Raw genomic sequence first — 19,897 nt, 5'->3', positions numbered from 1 at the left:
GATTGATAAGCTTGATCGGGGCTCCCACGTAGAGGACGTTTCCGTAGTCGAGTCTGCTGCTGACAAGGGCCTGGGTGACTGTCTTTCTTGTATCTATCGGGATCCATCAGTAGATCTTGCGGAGGGTGTTGAAGCAGAAGGAGGAGACGGCGTTGACTTGCTTTGTCATTGAGAATGTTGAGTCGAGGATGATTCCCAGATTGCGTGCGTGGTCGGTTGGGGTCGGGGCTGCACCCAGTGCCGTTGGCCACCAGGAGTCATCCCAGGCTGACGGGTTGGAGCCGAGGATGAGGACCTCCGTCTTGTCCGAGTTCAGCTTCAGACGGCTGATCTTCATCCAGTCGGCAACGGCCTTCATTCCTTCATGGAGGTTGGCTTTGGCGGTGATGGGGTCCTTGGTGAGGGAGAGGATCAGTTGAGTGTTGTCGGCGTAGGAGATTATGTTGAGGTCGTGCTGTCGGGCGACGTGTGTGAGCGGGGCCATGTAAATGTTGAACAGTGTCGGGCTGAGGGTGGATCCTTGAGGTACGCCGCAGATGATCTCGGAGGCTTCGGAATGGAACGGGGGGAGGCGGACGCTCTGGGTTCTGCCGGAGAGGAAGGAGGTGGTCCATTCCAGAGCCTTGTCTCGGATCCCTGCCGCGTGGAGGCGTGCGTGTAGTGTGTGGTGGCAGACGGTGTCGAAGGCGGTGGAGAGGTCTAGGAGGATGAGTGCTGCAGTCTCCCCGTTGTCTAGCAGGGTCCTGATGTCGGTGGCAGCGATGAGGGCGGTCTTGGTGCTGTGGTTGCTGCACAACCCTGACTGGGAAGGGTCCAGGATTCTGTTCTCTTCGAGGTATCGGGTTAGCTATCAGTTAACTATTTTCTCAATAACCTTGGCCGGGAAGGGGAGCAGAGAGATGGGTCGGAAGTTCTTGAGGTCTCTTGGGTCTGCCTTGGGTTTTTTGAGTTAGGGCGTTGATCTCAGCGTATTTCCAGCTCTCTGGGAAGGTCGCGGTCTCAAGGGAGAGATGGATGACGTTGCGTAGGTGGGGTGCGGTGGAGCGGCTTGCTTTGTTGAAGACATGGTGCGGGAATGGGTCTGACGGTGAGCTGGAGTGGATTGTGCTCATGGTCTTGATGGTGTCATCAACGCTCACCCTGGTCCAAGCTAACAAGGGGATGTGGTCGATGGTGTGCGGAGGGTCTGTTGGACAGCCCCAACAGACAGCGACACGAGTGTTGAAGCTGTCGTGGATATCTGCTATCTTGCGGTGGAAGAAGGTGGCGAGGGAGTCGCACAGGGCTTGCGACGGCGTGATGCAGTTGGTGTTGGAGCTGGGGTTGGAGAGTTCCTTCACGATGTTGAAGAGCTCCTTGCTGTCGTGTGCGTTGTTGTCGAGGCGGTCTTTGAAGGAGGTCTTCTTGGCAGCCCTGATGAGGTGGTGGTGGTTGCGGACGGCGTCCTTGTGTGCTGCGTGGCTGTCCGGAGTTTGTTCACGTTGCCATTTCTTCTCTAGTTTCCGGCAGGCTTGCTTGGAATCTAGGAGTTCTGGGGTGAACCAGCTGGCCCTCTTGCTGTTTTCTCGGTTTGGGGGGGGGGGGGGTTCTTCAGCGGGGTGAGGGTGTTGGCGCAGTCCTCGATCCAGCGTCTGAGGTTGTGGCCAGCGACGGCGGTGTTAGAGGGTTCGGTGGGTGGGCTGAGAGCAAGGTTTGCATGTAGTTGGTCTTCGGTGATTTTGTTCCAGCAGCGGCGGGGTATCTGTTGGGTACGGTGGTGTGTGGTGGGTTTCTGGAAGGTGAAGTAGATGCAGCAATGGTCGGTCCACAGGAGTTCGCCGGTGTGGCTAACGGAGATGTGCGGGCTTGAGGAAAAGACTGGGTTGAGCGTGTGGCTGGCGGAGTGGGTGGGCGTTTTGACAAGTTGTCTCAGTCCGTGGTTGGTGAGGTTATCGATCAGGGTTGTGGAGTTGTTGTCGTTGTTGTTCTCAAGGTGAAAGTTCAGGTCTCCAAGGAGGATGTAGTCGGTGGAGGTCAGGGCATGCGTGCTGATAAAGTCGGCAATGGAGTCGCTGAACTCTGGGGGCGGGGTCCGGGGGGTCGGTAGACGAAGGTGCCTCTGAGGGTGGAGTTAGGGTCTGTGTGGATCTGGAAATGCATGTGTTCGGCGGTATTGAGCGCGTCGGCAGTGCTAGTCGAGACCCTGATGCTGTTCTTGTGGACGATGGCGATTCCTCCTCCGACTCCGTTGGTGCGGTCTCTGCGGGTGATCTTGTAGCCATCTGGGATGGCTATGGCGATGTCTGGTGCGGAGGAGATATTCAACCAGGTCTGTCAGGAAGGCGACTTCTGGGGAGGTTGTGTTGAGCAGGTCCCAGAGCTCGACGGCGTGTTTGCGTGCGGAGCGGGTGTTCAGTAGTATGCATCGGAGGTGGTTGAGGTCCTTCTTGGCAGGTGGTTTGTCCGCTATGTGGCTGGTGTGTGCGTTTCGGGGCGGTCTTGAAGCAGTTGTGGGTCCGTCCGGGGTTGAGAGCGTGCAGAGTGCTGGTGTCATAGTGGTGGCAGGTGCGGTCCAGGCGCGGGCGTGTGCAGAAAGGCTTGCGGAGGCGGGAGGCGGGGGCAGTGAATGGGCAGTCAGGGGGGCGGAGCCGTAGGGGACGCAGTTGCGGGGACAGTGAGGGGCGACGAAGGAAACAGAAGGCAAAAGGGCACAACAATTGAGGGGGAAACGAGTGGCACAGAGGGCAGAAAGGTCACAAAAAGGGCAAAAAGGTCACAAGAATACAGGGGGAAACGAGTGGCACAGAAGGCAAAAAGGTCAAAGAAAGGGCAAAAAGGTCACAGAAAACGGGGGGAAACGAGTAGCACAGAGGGCAAAAGGTCACAAGAAAGGGCAGAAATGTCACAAAAAACGGGGGTAAACGAGTGGCACAGAAGGCAGAAAGGTCACAGAAATGCAGGGGCAGCTATGCAACAGAGTTTTGAGTTTGAGTTTTAAAATACTTGTAGAGCGCTCGTACACCTGCGGTTTCTTGGCGCTACTGCTAACCAGATCCAGGGCTAAAAGACGGGGAAGACTGCTGGAGATTTAATCAAAGGATTTTGTGAACAAATAAGCTTTGAGATGTTTGCGAAATTGCGGGTACAGGGCGATGGATCGCAGATCCAAGGGAAGGGAATTCCAGAGGATCGGGGCAAGGGTAGCAAATTTCGAACCTCCCCACTTCTTTGTCCGGTAGCGTGGGATAGTGAGGAGGGACTGGGAGGACGAGCGGAGTTCCCTGGTGGGTACATAGGGGGTGATCTCTGAGGAGATAAAAGCTGGAGCCAGGTCCAGTCGGGCCAAGAAGGTGATGGAGGCGAGCTTGAATTGAATTCGGGCTCGCACAGGGAGCCAGTGCAGGGATTTCAAGAGAGGGGAAGAACGGTGAAATTTGGGAAGATTGAAAACCAGGCGGGCCGCCTGGTTTTGTATCTGCTGCAAGCGCCGTAAACTATATGCCGGGATACCTGCATATAGGGCGTTGCCGTAGTCCAGGCGGGACACCACCATGGCTAAGGGGATGAGTTTGAGAGCAGAGAAGGTGAAGAAACGGGACACCCTGCGTATAGTACGCAGTGAAAGGAAAGAGGAAGATACCACAGAGCTGACCTGGGAGTGAAGAGTGAGTTGAGAGTTGAGCTTTATACCAAGGGTTTTAACAGAGGTAGAGGGTTCCGGAGAGGGGCCAAGAGAAGGGGGCCAGAAGAGAGGGGACCAGGGGCTGGATGAACCACCCGTCAACACCAGCTCGGTCTTATCAGGGTTGAGTTTAAGGTGATTGTGGTTCATCCAGTCCCGGATGTGGAGCATGACAGATTGAAAATTAAGGACAGAAGAGGAGAGGTTAAAGACCAGCTGGAGGTCGTCCGCATAATTAAATACGGCGACCTCCATTTGTTGAAGAGAAAAGATAAGAGGGGCAATATAGAGATTGAACAAGAGGGGGGAAAGGGAGGAGCCTTGGGGAACCCCGCACTGAACTTTTCGGACGTCCGCTGTAAAATCACCCTGGCGAACGGCCTGGGTGCGGTCGCTCAGGAAGGATGATAGCCAGACCAAGGCGGTCCCTCCGATCCCGGCCGCCCTGACACGGGAAAGCAAGATGGTATGATCCACCGTGTCGAAGGCGGCTGAGAGATCGAGGAGCACAAGGGCCTGGCGCCGGTTGGTATCCATACCCTCCCTGAGGTTGTCCAAGACCGAGATAACAACGGACTCTGTGGAGTGTGCGGGGCGGAAGCCGGCCTGGCGGGGAGCAAGAGCTCCGTGAGTCTCTACAAAGGAGCTTAAAGCGCCGGTGACATGGCGCTCGAGCACCTTTGCCAGAAAAGGTAAAAGGGAGATGGGGCGGAAATTGGCAGGGACAGAGGGGTCTACCCCAGGTTTTTTTAAAATCGGCACAATAACCGCGGACTTCAAGGGGGAGGGAACCACACCTTTGGCCAGAGAACTGTTGAGAAGGTGAAGGGGAGGATCCGGGCAGGAAATAAAGATGTGACGGAGAATGTGAGCAGGACAGGGGTCGAGTGGAGAGCCAGATTTAACCAAAGGTACCAAGGAAGACAGGGCTTCCTTAGATATGGGGGGGAGGGCAGTGAGTTGTCCCTTGGGAGGGGGGCATTGGGGGTCAACAAAGGCGGGAGAAGGGGGCGGGATATTAGCTTTGATAGTAGAAATTTTATGGATGAAGTAGTTGTTGAGGGAGTGGCAGAGTTCCTCGGAGGGGGCGGGCTTCAAAGTTGTTCTATCAGAGAACGCCAGGTTATGGACAATCGTGAAAATCTCCTTAGGCTGGTTTTCAGCCGCACGGATTTTGGAGGAGAAGTAGGCGGTTTTGGCCACCAAGATGTCTTTTTTGTACTGGGTAAGGATGTGGATATACTCCAGTCTTAAAGTGGGGCAATAACTTCTCCTCCAAGCCCGCTCCGCGCGGCGTACAGTAAGTTTGGTGGCCTTAAGCTCTGCGTTGAACCACCGGTTGGCATCCTTGTCGCGCTTGGAAGTAATACGTTTGAGCGGGGCAACAGAGTCACTGCCAGCGGAGAGCCACTGATCTATGGCCTCAACCTGGGAAAGGGTAGAAAGGCCCTGCAGGGAGGGGAGGGAAGTGGTAAGAAGGGAGGGGAGGTCTTCCGGGTTAACACGGCCCCATGCTCGAACCCAGATGTTCTTGGGGCGGGGGGGGTTTAGCTGGGGGGTGAATAGGTAGGGAGAAAGAGATAAGGATGTGGTCGGACCAGGTGCAAGGTGAAATAGAGAGGGATTCCACGGGGCAGTTTAGGGTCCAGATCTGGTCAAGCGTGTGACCCTTGATGTGGGTGGGGGAGTGGACATGGGGAGTGAAATTGAGGGATTGGAGGGTTTCAGAGAATTCCTTAGAGGACGAACATTCAGCTGGGTCGGAAGGCCAGAAATTGAAGTCGCCTAGGAGTAGGATAGAAGAGTTGTTGACTGTAATGGTAGCCAGGACATCCAAGAAGTCAGAAAGGAACTGTAAAGGGGATTGAGGAGGACGGTAGGTGAGAAAACAGGTCAGAGGAGGCATAATGGAGGTAGTACGAATAACCAAGTATTCAGTGGTCGCGATATCAGGCAGGGGCAGAATTTGAAAGGGGAGATCGGTGCGTGCGATGACCGCCACGCCGCCTCCAGCTCTGCCAGGAGGGCGATCAGCCCGAAGGGCGTAGTAAGAGGCCGGTAAGGTGGCTAATAGGGCGGGGAGGGAGTCGTCGCTAAACCAGGTCTCCGTTAGGAAAAGAAGATCAGGGGCATGAAGATCGAGCAGGACTGAGAGTTCATGTGCATGGGCGACTGCTGATCGAGTGTTGAGATAGAACACCGTGAGGGATTTAGGGGTAGTGGGAGGAGTGATGCTACTGGACGAGAGAGAGGGGTCAACTGTGGGAAGGGGGATGTGAGAGGGAGCGGCAGGAGAAAGACCAAGAGAGAGGATGCGTGCACAGGTGGAGGTAGCGATAGGCCAGGGTCCCCGGAGCTTGTGCAGTTGGACCGCGGTATAGGTGGTGAGCGGGGCAGAGTGACGCGCCCCTAGTCCCGGACAGTCGCGGACGGGCGCAGACGGGCTTGCCTTAGGCGCGCCTTCGGCGCGCAAACGGCGCTCCCGCTGCGCTCGTCCGCTGCGCTTCCTGTGCATGCACATTTATATAACAGTTGGGGGCGTGGCCTGTAGGGGGCGTTGCCGGCGCGCACACCTGTGCTGATGGCGGCCGCTCGAGTAAAGCCAAGCGCGAGCAGAGACAAGATCGTCTGTGCGCTGCAGAAGATGTCAGGTAGTGGCGCTTTTCAAACACAGAGATAGAATAAGTGACACCACACAATGTAACAGAAATTTTAAAAGCAGTTGTGTTTTTTAAAAATAGATTTCAGCAAGGTCTTCGTACCTCCAGCTCCCGGCTTTTCGCCTCAGGACTGGGAAAGCAATCAGCCCAGCGCTAGCAGTTCAGCGCTTAAATAGGCAGAGTAAAAGGGGGCGTGGCCTGTAGGGGGCGTGGCCTGTAGGGGGCGTTGCCGGCACGCACGCCTGTGCTGATGGCGGCCGCTCGAGAAAAGCCAAGCGTGAGCAGAGACAAGATCGTCTGTGTGCTGCAGAAGATGTCAGGTAGTGGCGCTTTTCAAACACAGAGATAGAATAAGTGACACCACACAATGTAACAGAAATTTTAAAAGCAGTTGTGTTTTTTAAAAATAGATTTCAGCAAGGTCTTCGTACCTCCAGCTCCCGGCTTTTCGCCTCAGGACTGGGAAAGCAATCACAGAAGGCAAAAATGGGCAGAGAGACACGGGGGCCGCAAGTGGAGCAGAATGAAAACCGGGCAGAGACCGACGGGGGCAGCGACGGAGAGAACGGGCACAGGCGGTGCTGTGCGGAGGGGAAGCAACCTACCTGGAAGGGTCAAGGGTCACAAAGCACAACAGATAGCTAGCTGACGCCCTGTTAACAGTTGTGAAGAGCTTATCATAGCTGGTGTCAGCTGCCGGAGTCCTCCCTTGCCTGTACTGTTTTGCAGACGAGAGAGGGCCAGGACAGGTGACTGCTATCCCACTAAAATGTGTGTAATTGCAAACAGGGTACGTACTATTAAATGTCCGTGCATCCTTTGAAAGAACAAAATGAAGGTGAAGTGGGCTTGAGCAGCTGACAGGAATTTGTTAGATGTCATGATGCTCTTTAACACCTACACCATTTTAAGTCACAAGGAAGTTCAGAACCAACAGAGCACTGGCCTAGCTGTCAAGTGTCCCAAGATGAGGCCTTGAAAAGTCAGCAGCTGCTCCAGCACTCCATTCTTGGCATACCCTATCCCGAGGTCCAGGGTAAGTGATGGTTGCCCCTGTGCACTGTTAACTGTTGCGAACTGTGCATCAGGTGAAGTTGTCAGCGGAATCAGTCCTCTTCGGCCTGCACAGTTTTATGTACCTAGGAGCACCAGAACTGTATCTTTGCAAACTGCACAAGAGCCTCTCTGTCATAACGTGACGGTGAAGCGGGGTTTGGACTGCAGACCGCTTCCTCGGGTTGCAAACCTGTGGCAGCGGAATGTTGACGGCTGCCCTTATTCCACTACCCCCTGCCAACCACCTACTCCCCTGCCCCACCCCGGCTGCCTCCCACGATCATCTTTTTGCAGCTACATATTTATACCTATCAAGAATGCTCACTATTCCGTGAAAGGCTTGTTTGGTGTGCTTGGCGATTTAGTTTGAAAACATGAACCTGCTTAGACATGTGTTGCACTGCTTACCAGTAATAGAACTGTGAATATTGCTGAAGATTGGTTTTGTGATAGTGAGAACTAAACTTTTAGCACACATTTTAAAAAGCCTCCATTTGTTTTTGGCTGTATGGTACGTCTAGCTGCCCATTTAGTTATGATTACAAGAACTGTAACAAAATGGTAATGTTTATGTACTTTACTAAGTATCTGCATGTAGGGAATTGAATTGTTTGCAGTGAGCGATTGCCCACCTGAAGCATCAAGGAAGAACCACAATTCTTGACAGCGTTAACCCTCAAAGTCTCTAAAACACCCTGAGTTCAACCCCCTGGTAGCTTTGGCACAGACCAGAAAGGATTAATTTAGGGTAATGTGTAAAATATTAATGCAGTACCAAAACAGTAATAAAGTGAAACTGCAAAACAATAAAAATGCTAAATGGAGTCTGAAAAATAGAGTAAAATTTCTTTAACAAAATAGCAAAAATCCAAGAGGAACTGAAGCTAGACATTTTTAAAGTTTTATGTAAAACAGCCAATGTTATAGTCAGTGGTCGTCGTAGACTGGGACCTAGGTGCAATTTAAGGACTGGCACGATGGGGCAAGGTGGTAGCACCAAACAGGTTAATTCTGGTAAAACATTTTACCTTCCGAGTTAGTCTTCATCCCATCCAACCACAGATGTGCACCTCTAAAGCTCCCCAGGGCCTCAAATGAGGCATTTAAACACTCGCAGGTTGTCAGAGGCCAAGAGCACGGTCTAGTCTGGGTCCAGATGACACTGGTCAACTGGGTACTTCCAGGAAAAGGCTTCTTGCATCTTGTTGCCTTCTGTAGCCACATAGCAAATCAGCCAACTGACTCTTAGAGCACACTTTTCTGTCTTGGGTACAAGAGGGACGAGGCCCAGTCCTTCAGGGCTTCTCTCAGATCACAGGAAGCAGGTTTAGTCCTCTTCTGATCTTCAGAAAGTGTTCATCTGTGCCACATTTATGCCTGGTACCAGCTAGTGTGTAGAGATGACCCCTGGACACTGCCTAACCAATGAGATACAAGTTCCCAGGCCCAACTCTAGCCACTTTTTGAGGCAGTTCCTGATTACTTTATTGCAAACAGGTGTAAAATGCCATGTGTCAGAACATTATCAAATTGGCAAAAGTCTTTGGCCACATTAAATCTGGGCGCTGACGGCTGGGTGTGTGTATAGGGTGTTCACTGTGCTAATCCGAGTGTTCATGCACCTCTAACAGTAATATCTAAAAGCAGGGTCCTGCAGCAACCAGTCGGGCAATGGTCTTGGCATTTTGGGCCCATATTAAAGAAGCTGCCCGGTGGGGGGGCTGGATGGGGAATTTGCAGTGGGTGCTTATGCCTGCTTTATGTGCCCTGGGGCACTTTAGTATTACAGAAGGAGCCTCAGATGATTTTGCGGGCCCTTTTATAACGGATAGTACTGGCGAACATATAGCGCCAGTGCTATCATCAGAGGGTATTCCCTTATTTGCATGGAGGCATGGCCCCATTCAAATGAGGGAGTCACTTTGCCTCTGCGCCCACACCATTTAACCGACATTGACACAGAGGCAAACCCACAAAAAGGTGCCCCTTCTAAATGCAGCCCTGTAACGGGATGAAATGCAGTCCCATGGACCCCCCACCCTTCCCCAGACATCTCCTTGCAGGCGGAAGCAGTCACTCACTGCACCCACCTGCAGAGGGATCTCTAATCCCTTTTAAAAGGAAACAGCTGCTCCGTATTTCTCTTGAATGTGCTGCCCTGGGGGCAGCATGAGTAAGCGGCTGCCCCGAGGGCAGCACTTTCTTCCTGATAGGGTCCACTTTCCTTGTTTGCACCTGGCACACCTGCTTCACACTTTCTCTTTTGACTTGGAGTTAAGTGAGCACTATATTATTATTACTGTACTTTGTTCTGCTGGCAAAATGCCTCATTGCTTTAGTATAAAACACATTCACACCCAGAATTTACAAAAGCTCTTTATTCAGTGGCCCTAGAATCTGAGATTTAGTCTTCATTAAAGTTTCATCGGCTTTTACTACCCAACCACTAATGGTAACAATCTGATAATACATTTTTTCCTCATCAAATTTACATTTCCGAGCCTCCGGTGAGGAACTTTTGAATGGGAAAACTTCCACTATCCTTCCAAAATTCCACCTAAATCAAAATGTTTATATTGATGTGTTATGTATTAAAATTATTAAGTTATGTATGAAATTCATTTAAATTGGTGTATCTTTAAAAAAAGTAAAGTTACATTTAATTTTAAAGTTAAAGTCATAAAAATATTTTAAAATAAAATCATTTATATGTGATTTTTTTTAAAGTTAATTTCATTTATATATATTTTAGGTAGTCAATATAAAATATTTTATTATTATTTTCTATACAGTGTTATTTTAAGTCCCTACCTTCATTATTTTCTATAGGAATGGGTTGCAATAGCACTAGTTGGCCATGTGTGGGCTGGACTCTGTGCCAGGAGTACATTTACCACTTTTTGGGTCCTCTTTGGCTTTAGTAAGTTTAGAAGAGCAGTTTGTGAGTAGCATAGGCATACTTTTTTGAGAGTAGCTGCATGCCCCTCCCTAAACCCCTCCTTAGCTCCACTTACTGCTAAATATGAGGGGTTGTGGAAGCAGTAAATACTCCCCATTTTGCAGGCACACTCCCATTCCCTCACACATTTGCTACTCAAACATAGGCATACTTGTGCAGAGAACTCTGCACAGAAGAAATAGGAGAGGAGGTGGCAGAGACCGCAGCACGTAGGTTAGTGAATAGTATTTTGTAGTATGTCAGTAGTAGAATTGTAGTACTGCTAAACATACTACAAAATGCAGTTTGTAAATAGCTTAATGTAATGTTGCCAAACCGGAGGAGTTAGCAGTCTAGCCAATTGGCGAGCAAACTTTCCCTTGGGGGCAAGGACAGGAAGCGGGGCAAAATAGTAAAGACAGAAGATGACTCATATATTGTAGGGTAGCTTTGATATGAGTAGACCCTTGGCATGTGATAGATAGGATTTCCGATTGTAAAAAAAATCTGTCTAGCACCAGCATGTCATTGCACACCCCCAGCCTGGCGGAAACACAACTGGTGATGAAGGTCGGGAATTGTGACCTTCAAGTAGAAAGGCACAGTGGCAATCCAAAGAATGCTTCAAACAAATGGTGGGGACTGCAACTCTAGATATTCACCATTTTAATGTAAGTCATCTCCATTATCTGAGTACAGGCAAGCCACCATATCAAGGCCATGCACCCCATTGAGAATATGGAGGCCCATCTTGAAGTAAGGTGCCCTTTTGAAAGCACAGAGGTTGCCATTTTAAAGTCAGGTGCCCCATTGGAAATACTTAGACCGCCATTTGAAGCCAAGGATTAGATGACCTTTGATTGGAACAGCTATTTAGAAGGCAAACAACTCCAAAATCAGCTAAAACAGTGCTGCAAAGACTAAAACAAAACCTATCGATCAAATAAAAATTAAATAACAAAGAGCATCATGTCTTTCAAGACAAAACCCAGCAGGGGATTCAGCATCATATCTGACCTTCAGACCAGCTAGTTCTATCCATTGGAAACACAACATGATCAAAGTGAGTGGAGTGGCAGTACGAGGTTGATGACTGAGAAAAAGATGAAAAGCAAGTATTGCGCACAGTGAAGATTATAGAACTAGATCTACGTAAAAATTCGAGGTACATCACAAAGTTCACCACTCACCTGGGCTTGTCCCTATACAAGTGACTCTGCTTCGGAGTTATCAGTGGCGGAAATATTTCAAGAGGCCATTCAGCGGTACATCAGTGCAATTGTGTGTGGCTTTATAGCATGAGACCAGAACAAAAGCAAATCACAGCCTTAAATGGAACACCTGCAAAAAGAACAGATGGACTGAATGTTGAACAAATCAAACATTCGCCCCCAGTCACAGGTCTGGGTTAAATCCATCGTGTTTTTGCACACTGCACCATTCCAGTTTAGACCCAGCCATATGCAAATCAGTCTTCACCATGCTCCGCATGGGAACAGTCCAGCCCGAACTGCCAAGCCAGGGTCTCCCTGGACCAGAAACGAGCGTGCTGGAACCGGTTTCAGGGTATCACTCCTCATCAGTCAGGGTAGCTTGAATTTGGTGGCGTAGCAAGCACAGGCCCCATATCTGGGCTTACCCTGGACAAAACAAAGACTCCAGTTTGAATGGACCCTGGCATGTGAACAAGCATTCCAAGAAATCAAAAGGAGAGTCCACAGTGCCACCAACATGTAGTCCGGTAGGTCTAAGAGCTATCCTAGCATAATAATGCCCTAATGAAGGACACCATTGGATTGAGTCTAATACCAACTGAAGTCTGTTGGACGTCAGACCATACTCTCAAGCAGAGAAAGGAGGCAAAGCGGTGGTGTGGGCATGTGAGCACTGTCACATGTTTAGCATGTTAAACTTTTTTTTGAATACATTCAGTCACTTACAACAATTTTTAGTAAACTCCAAGGAAAATTGCCACTGAAAATTGAGTGATGGGGAATTCACCTGCAAGAAGGCTCGTACTCAATTTTGCACAAACCAGGAAAAGATGACAACCCAGCAGATTACATGTCCTAGTACACACTCAGAGAGCACCATCATCAGCTGAAGAGTACTTAAATTTAGTAACGAGTTGAGCTACATCACTAGCTAAACAACATCGAAAAGCCACTTGTGCAGACTACAAACTGACAGAAGTGAAAAGATTAACACAGTGGAGAAACATCGATGAAAGCTCACCCAAGTATAGAGTACCCTCGAATCCACAAAGAGTTGATTGTAACACCATGAGGCATATTACTTAGAGACACCAGAATAGTCCTGGTTAATGAAGGACTCAGAGCGTTAATAGCGACGAAAAGAGCCCTTCGAGACAGCATGTGGTTTTTACAGCAGGATCAAATGGTGGAAGACACTAAGAAAATGTCATCAGTGCCAACTTGTTAGTGAAGGATCCACCACCACTCCTGAGGACTCCTCTACCAGAAGGAGTCTTGAACACCATTGCCGTCCATTTCTTTGGTCCACTGAATTAGGCTAATATGTGATTGTAGTAATGGACAAAAGTGAACACATGCCACATAAGTGCTGAACACAGTCCCACAGGCGTATTGAAACACATCTCACATCATCATGACAGTGCCCCGCACAGCTTGTTTATGGCCGAGAACTCCGAACAAGGACACAGAGCTGTAACCAAAGGCTCAACCAGGATCAGACCCAGAAGTCAGCTGCCAGGATAAGTGCTCTGGATAGAGAGACTAAAGGAGGAGTGAAAGAGCACTCAGATGCTTAAAGACGAGCCAAGTTCTCAGACATACAGAGTGAAACCTCAACAAGCCTGGAAGATCAACACCAGCTATGACCCATCTGCAAGTGGACTTAAGGAAAGGAATGACTATAATGACCGCCAAGAATGGAGACAAGCAAATAACACAGAACAGATCACGCTTCATTGCCTTACCATCTACTGCCTGACGAAGAGGATGTCAACACAACAACGGTGGGAGAATGAAGAAGAACTCACAAGGGAGCCACATCACTCCGAAGGTACCAGTGTGACACAACAAACACCAGAGAGAAACAGCAGGACTCCAACTCGACTAATTGAAGGAATGTAAACGCTGTTTCCAAGTTGGAGGAAGATGCAATGTTACCACACCCTAGCTAAGCTGCAGAAAGAGTTAGCAGTCTAGTACATAGAGACCGGGACAGAGTTCCTGGGCAGGGACAAGGACAGGATGCGGGGGTGGAGATGGACAGGCAGAAGAGGAAACTCGCGTGTTTTAAGGAAGGCTAGTTCCAATATGAGTAGGCCCTTGGTAGATAATTATTTGGGTTGTCACTGACCAGCTGTTCAAGCCCCAGTGTTTCCTGCGTCACTGTGCACACTAGCACACCTCCTGCCCAGCAAGAACATAACAAATAGGCCCCTATTGATTGTGCCTTCAATGACTAGCGTCACCCTGTGTGAATGTGGCACGTGTTGCAGTTAGTGGCCACACAATGAGTCCGGAGAGAGTCTGAATGTACTGCATATTTGTCTGAAATAATACTATGAATTGACGTGGCTGAATTCTGTGTATCTTTAAACTCTTCCTTTGTCTACATCTTATATTTTTCTGAATCTGTGCATTTCCAATTCACCTGTTTAGTTTGATGTCAGAATGCCAAATGATTTTGGAGATGAACAGAAAGACAACTGAAAGATTACGGTACTACTTTTTTCACGTTCAGGCAACTCTAAAATTAATGCATGACCTGTAACTTATGGGCTTTTCATTTTGGCACAGGGATAGGTATACGGGTTGTTAATGTTTCACTAGTTAAAAAGAAGTCATAACTAAGGTAATTGCTCAACAAGCCATATGCTGTGGACTCTAAATTTCAAAACAGCCTTATGAAGGTTTTTCAAATTCTGTGAATGGTATATATTTTTTCTATTGTACATAACTTTCTGAGCTTGTGTGTTGGTGTTTGTGTATCATAAAATTGAACTAAGTTGTGCCCTTCGTTGAAGCAATGAAGTTAAGATTGAAATTCGTTTTTTACCTGGTTGCTTTGAACTACAGATGAGATGTGTTGATCTTCTGCTCTTGTTTCCCGCCCAGCTCGGCCCTGGCCTTCACCTGCACATGGTACTGCACAATCGTCACCACCGCCATGAGCTACATTTTTATGGTCCAGCTATTGAACGTCAGCTACAATGTGACCGAGAGGGAAGCTCGAATGGCCTTGCGAGACAAAAGCGGCCGCCGCTACCTTTGGGGCCTGATCGTGGACACTGGGCTATACAACCGTGGGTTCTTCCAGAACTGGATGCAGTTTTTAAACTTGGGGCAACATGCCCAGCAGAACCACATTTTGGATATTGTCTGATGTTCACTCGGAGGTGTTAACCCTACGGCTAGGCTTGGCCCACATCGTTCTTCCTAACAAATGTGCAAGCCGCAGTGTCTGTAGACCATACTACTGTACTGGTAGGAGTGCAGTGATTATAGGGTAGAATAATATATCAGTATTCAATTTATCTCTATTTATACTCAAAGTATACTTCTAATTTCACCTCTCCTTGAAAAATGCAGCGTCTTCGGTTGAGACACAAGATTCTGAATGATCTTTATTGCCACTGTCCTCAGCCTCCTTCATTTTATCCTGGCAGGGTTTACCTGTCCATTCACAAATGAGTGTCTTAATATTTTATATTAGAAAACAAACTGATCAGTCCGTTAACTTGGTGTAAGGTTGGCTGAACAACTTTGGAAATCTTTATTCATTGGACCTTGTTGTTCTTAAAGAAGGCACTGATCTGATGTTGTATGAAATCTCTAAGAAGCACCTTAACTGTTGTGCTCTTTACTAGCACTTTAAACTATTCCATGGCATTGCATAACTTCTTAGTATGAGACATTGCTTCTTCCACATAAACCGTGTCCAAGAACTGTCGACTGACTGAAGATCAACACAGTTCAGCATCATACTATCATGTTTTGTTAAGAACTTGAGATACCAAATACCAGCTTCTCCAGTGTGAATTTTGAGGTTTTAAAGCTTGACGTGTCAAGCCGAAGGGCTAATTGTTTCCAAGGGTTTTTTTAATCCCTCACTCTACCACCTTATCCGTTGAGCACACTAATACGGTAACAAAGATTCATTTTTTACATCCTTGTGAAGCAGCAATCCAACCAGTGGTGTGTTTGTCCTTGCCTGAACCTACTTGTCTACTCCTGTCCTCCTTTGGCACACTGGAGAAAGTACATCTAGCCAGATTTTCCTCTTGTACCATGAAATCTGATTTTAGCCATGTACACAAAACCCCTTTCCTAAGAACAGCCGCAAAGGGGTAGTGGTGCAGAAGTTTCTTGGTATGGTGGGGAATCACTGCCACAGTGTGATCTTGGTGCTTAACTCCTTAAAACACACAGACATTCAGATGAGGAGATCAGTTGATGTGTAACGATAAATGTGTCTGCAGCAGGTGCAATTGTTTCATACTGGACAGTGACTGTAACAAACAGAAGTCCAATCATTCTGCTTCATGATCATGGGACTTCTTTTACAGTGTCAGGAATGACTGCATTCATTTTATTCTCCAAATCATACAAATCTTTGTCTTCTGTTCACATGACCATCCTGAAACATGTCTACAACAATGTACTGGTATCTTCCTTATGTAACAAAAGATAGGCAAGTCGTAAAGCTCTTTATTGTGCTGAAAAGTTGTTTACCGCAGCCTGATCTGACCATACGAGCTTGCCCAAAGCGTTGAACACAACCACTAGTATGCAATGAATCGTTTTGTACAAACAGTGTCCTCTTGCTTTTTGCTTCATGTTGGAAGCACTTGACATTAGCTATGGGGGGTGTGGAACAGATTACCATTGTGAATAATTCTTTATCATTTTATCATGATGTTGAATGATGGGATTAGGCTGCTCTTTGTTCCTGCTCATGCCTCGCTGGCTGCTTTCAATGCTTAAAAGGTGGATGGATCTTCAGGTACTCTATTACAATGCAGCCCTGAAAGCACACTTGAGGACGTTTACAGATAGGCTCCCGGTTTCCATACAAAAACCAGGAGTACAGAACGATTTCATGCATTCCTCTTAAGAATTGCAACTGTACTAGGAAACGTGCGTACAAAATCAAAAGGAGGCGTGTATGGGCTTGAATACATTTTTATTTACATTTAGTTAATTCCTTCAAGAAACATCCGTTTTAGTGACTTACCAGTACAAAAGCAACAATCCTTGCACTGCCCCCATTCCTGAACAACTCTCTAACTTCCTCCCTTTGACCTTCCACCTACCTATGCCACCTGCCTTCCTTCATGCCAACACTTCCATCACCCTGATCTGTTCTCCTCCCCCTTGGGATCTTGTCCTCCAAGCTGTGATCTATCATTTTGCTGTTGTATGGCAGAGTAATGAGTATGGGTTTAGAATACAACTTATTCAAAGCTACTTAGTGCAATATGGGGCTGCTATTACAACAATGATGATTTTGGAGTTCCCAGTGCATTCTTGACCTTTGTCGGCCATTGACCTGTAGTCCACCGCCCTTCATCCTCTATCTTTCCTATACTCTTACTCCATTTGCATCACCATTCATTACCACTATCCGTATAGCTGTCCAAGCCTTATCCTTCTGCAACACTTCTATAACATTCCTCTATTTACTGCCCTTTTAGTGCCTCCTGCTCTGCTAACTGCCACATTGCATCTGTCTACATTCTCCTCATACCTCTTTTCTGTATGCTTCCCACACCTTTCCTCTCTTTCCAGAGGACCTCCCTTTATTGGCCTACTGTCCTCCTTCATTTCTTCAATAGTCTGTAATTCCTGTGACCACATTCGTTATTAATTTTTTGACTTCCTTTTCAACTTTGTCTGCATTTCTATGACTCATTCATTGCATGTCCTCATCTCCTCTTTGTTACAAGCCCCTGTGACAGTGGGTGAATCTGGAAGCAGGTAAAAGGCTTAGTTGAACAGATTGAAGTCTTTATAATTCTCTCACTAATAATTCACTCTGTCTCAGGTTTTGTATTGCTGGCAAGAGAAATCTCACTCTTAAAAAGATGGTGTTTGCCATCAGCCTTCTGAAGGAACTGTGAGGAAACTCAATAAAAAAGGGCAGGTAGCATTATGGTTCATAAGTTCTTCCTGAACTTTTACCTCCTCTAGTATCCAGAACCATCAAGAGGTGCGTGTAGCGCTGTTTATCTAGACAGCCTCTTAGATTAAAAATCTACCAGAGGATGAAGGGTCATTGATGTTTCAATTTTCCAGCCCCTTTTCAACTTCTCAACATGATGGAATGGGCATGCACATCGGTGCCACAAATTACTCCTGTTCTTGCCGAAAAGACTACTGCCTGTAGGAGGATGTGGTGGCGGTGCCTGTGGTGGATCCTTTATAAATGTTATGAGTGTCTCATCGTTATGACTAATAACTATTTTTTTAGACTGATCCTGTGGAAGTTGCTGACCTGTGGGGAAAAGATCCAAATCAAGATCTCATTAAGATTTCTCAAAGTATGTGAATCGCTAATCAAAGATGTCCACTTGAGGCTTCTCGTGTTTTGTCAGTTCTCACTCACTCAGTAGCAGAGTCTCTCTTGAGTACAAAACAATCATGTAATATAACTTTTTACAAAAACCATTATGGCTTCTATGGTATTTGTTCTCTACATAACAAGGCTTACCAACATCATGGCTGTCTCGATTGGTAGTAAAAAGCATGGTGATGCGTTGCACACGTGAAGTAGTGGTAGATGGATGAATGCACGCTCTTGTTACTGAATGATCTAACCAGGAACCTATAATGCACTCAGGTCACTGTCCCTTGTGATCTTATGCCTGTGGGTAAGGGACTGAGTGAAAGCTTGAAGCTGTGTTTAGCACTTGTAAAGGCTCTGTATAGACCTAATTTTATACAAGTCTTCCTGCTATTTGTTTTCTTCTGTCATGTTTTCTCTGAAATTATAGGAGCATCTGTAAAAGTGCGGAGCTTAAATATGGCTATCTGATAGACTTCTAGACACATATTTCTTACCTTAGCATTGCATCCAGGCGTCGGGTTGGATCCGGAAATTTTATGTGAGCAGTTCCAATAGGTATCGGAGTTTGGATCCGCTCGATATCCTCCGTGCCGGTACTGATGTGCGCGGTGTCTGTATAGGCGTCACCACTGGAGTGCTGATGTCAGTTCTTTCCGCGCCAGTCAGTGCAGATCCGGAGAGGGCCTTCCGGCGACAGTCACCGACAGATGTCGATAACAGACATGCATCTTGTTTGTCTCTGGTGCCTGGAGCGCGACCACAATGCAAAGTTCCGTGTCAATGCCATGCACCCAAAGTCCTTGAGGTAGTGGTCCCTAAAGCTCCTTGCCGCTCGAAACCACAACCGTCTCGGTCCCCATCAAAGAAAGGTCCCATGATCGGTCGTGGAGCCATCGATCTTCATCGCAGTCGAAATCATCAAGGCATTCGGGTAAGTTCTACCAAAAGAAGAAAGGTAAGAAGTCAAAGAGGTCTTCGACTTCACCCCATCCGTCAAAGTCATCCGACGAGACAAGGGAGCATCTTCTTTCAAGGCCTGGCTCTGTAGTTGAGAATGCGCCTGGGCCGGCTCCTTGCCTCCCTGAGGTTCCGGGAGACAGAGCGACTCCTGTCCAACTTCTTGAATTTTATGTGACCATGCACCTCATAGTTGAGTGGCCAGTCCCCACTGGCATGCCCTCGGGCCCGTGGATTTTTGAGGGGCCCCTACTGGTTCCCCACCAGCAGATCTGCCCCAGTGCCAGTCGTGCCACTTGAATCCATGGCTAGATTCTGACTGGTGCTGGTCGTACCACCTTGACCGTCCTTGACACCAGTCCTGATGCCAACAGCGCCCCTTCCAATTCTCATCCCTAAACATGGAGCAGAAGGGGTGCCAACTGGAGCCTGGGGCTAGGCCTGGGGAGGAATGGGAGGGCCACTGGACCCTGAGGAATACAAGCCCCTATACCTTTGCATGGGCTTGTGTGAGGAGTTGGTGGACGCCAGTGGACTAAACACCTCTCCAGATGCTGACATGGTCTCGCCTCCTGCTGTGGCTATGGAGGAGGCAGCTTCTTTTGCTATGGTGGTGAGAAGGGTGCCTATGGTCCTGGTCCTTAACCTGCCGTCAGTGGCAGACAAGGCTAACATCTTGACATGTGCTTCAACCGGGAGTGATCCACTTGAAATTGATTCTCATTTTTAATTAATACCTTACAGATACCCTGCTTGAGGCCCAGCACAGCAGCTCCTGTAAACAGGATAATTGCCTGCTGCTATCACACTACCCTGTCCCTCCCCGGGGATACCAGTTTCCTCATACAACACCCTATCCCACAGAGCTTGGTGGTCCAAGCCTCACTTCCTGCATAAATCCTGGCACATTCCCTACCACTCCACCGGATGGAGAATACATAAGGCTTGGACACCTGATGCGAGAAAATGTTTCTTCCACCAGCCTCGCACTGCAGTCCATGAACACTGCAGAGCTTTTGGGCTGTTACTCCCATGCCCTGTGTGAATCGGTTGCACAGGTGCTGCCTA

The 19,897-nt window shown here is 48.2% G+C and overlaps 1 protein-coding gene across 2 annotated transcripts in view; it reads left to right on the top strand.

Annotated features, from left to right (window-relative positions):
• The window catches only part of ZDHHC23 (zDHHC palmitoyltransferase 23), a 150,357-nt gene extending 132,093 nt beyond the window's left edge, over window positions 1-18,264 (top strand). For both annotated transcript variants that reach the window (XM_078656657.1, XM_078656658.1), the window contains exon 5: window positions 14,422-18,264. In XM_078656657.1, coding sequence (XP_078512783.1) covers window positions 14,422-14,689 — 268 coding nt within the window. In that variant the 3' untranslated portion in view covers window positions 14,690-18,264. The remainder of the gene's footprint in view (window positions 1-14,421) is intronic.
• Window positions 18,265-19,897: the final 1,633 nt, after the last annotated feature.

Source organism: Lissotriton helveticus, chromosome 8 (genome assembly GCF_964261635.1).
Source record: "Lissotriton helveticus chromosome 8, aLisHel1.1, whole genome shotgun sequence".
Taxonomy (NCBI): domain Eukaryota; kingdom Metazoa; phylum Chordata; class Amphibia; order Caudata; family Salamandridae; genus Lissotriton; species Lissotriton helveticus.
Note: the sequence above shows the minus strand (reverse complement) of the source record. Positions and strands in the feature narration are given on the sequence as shown.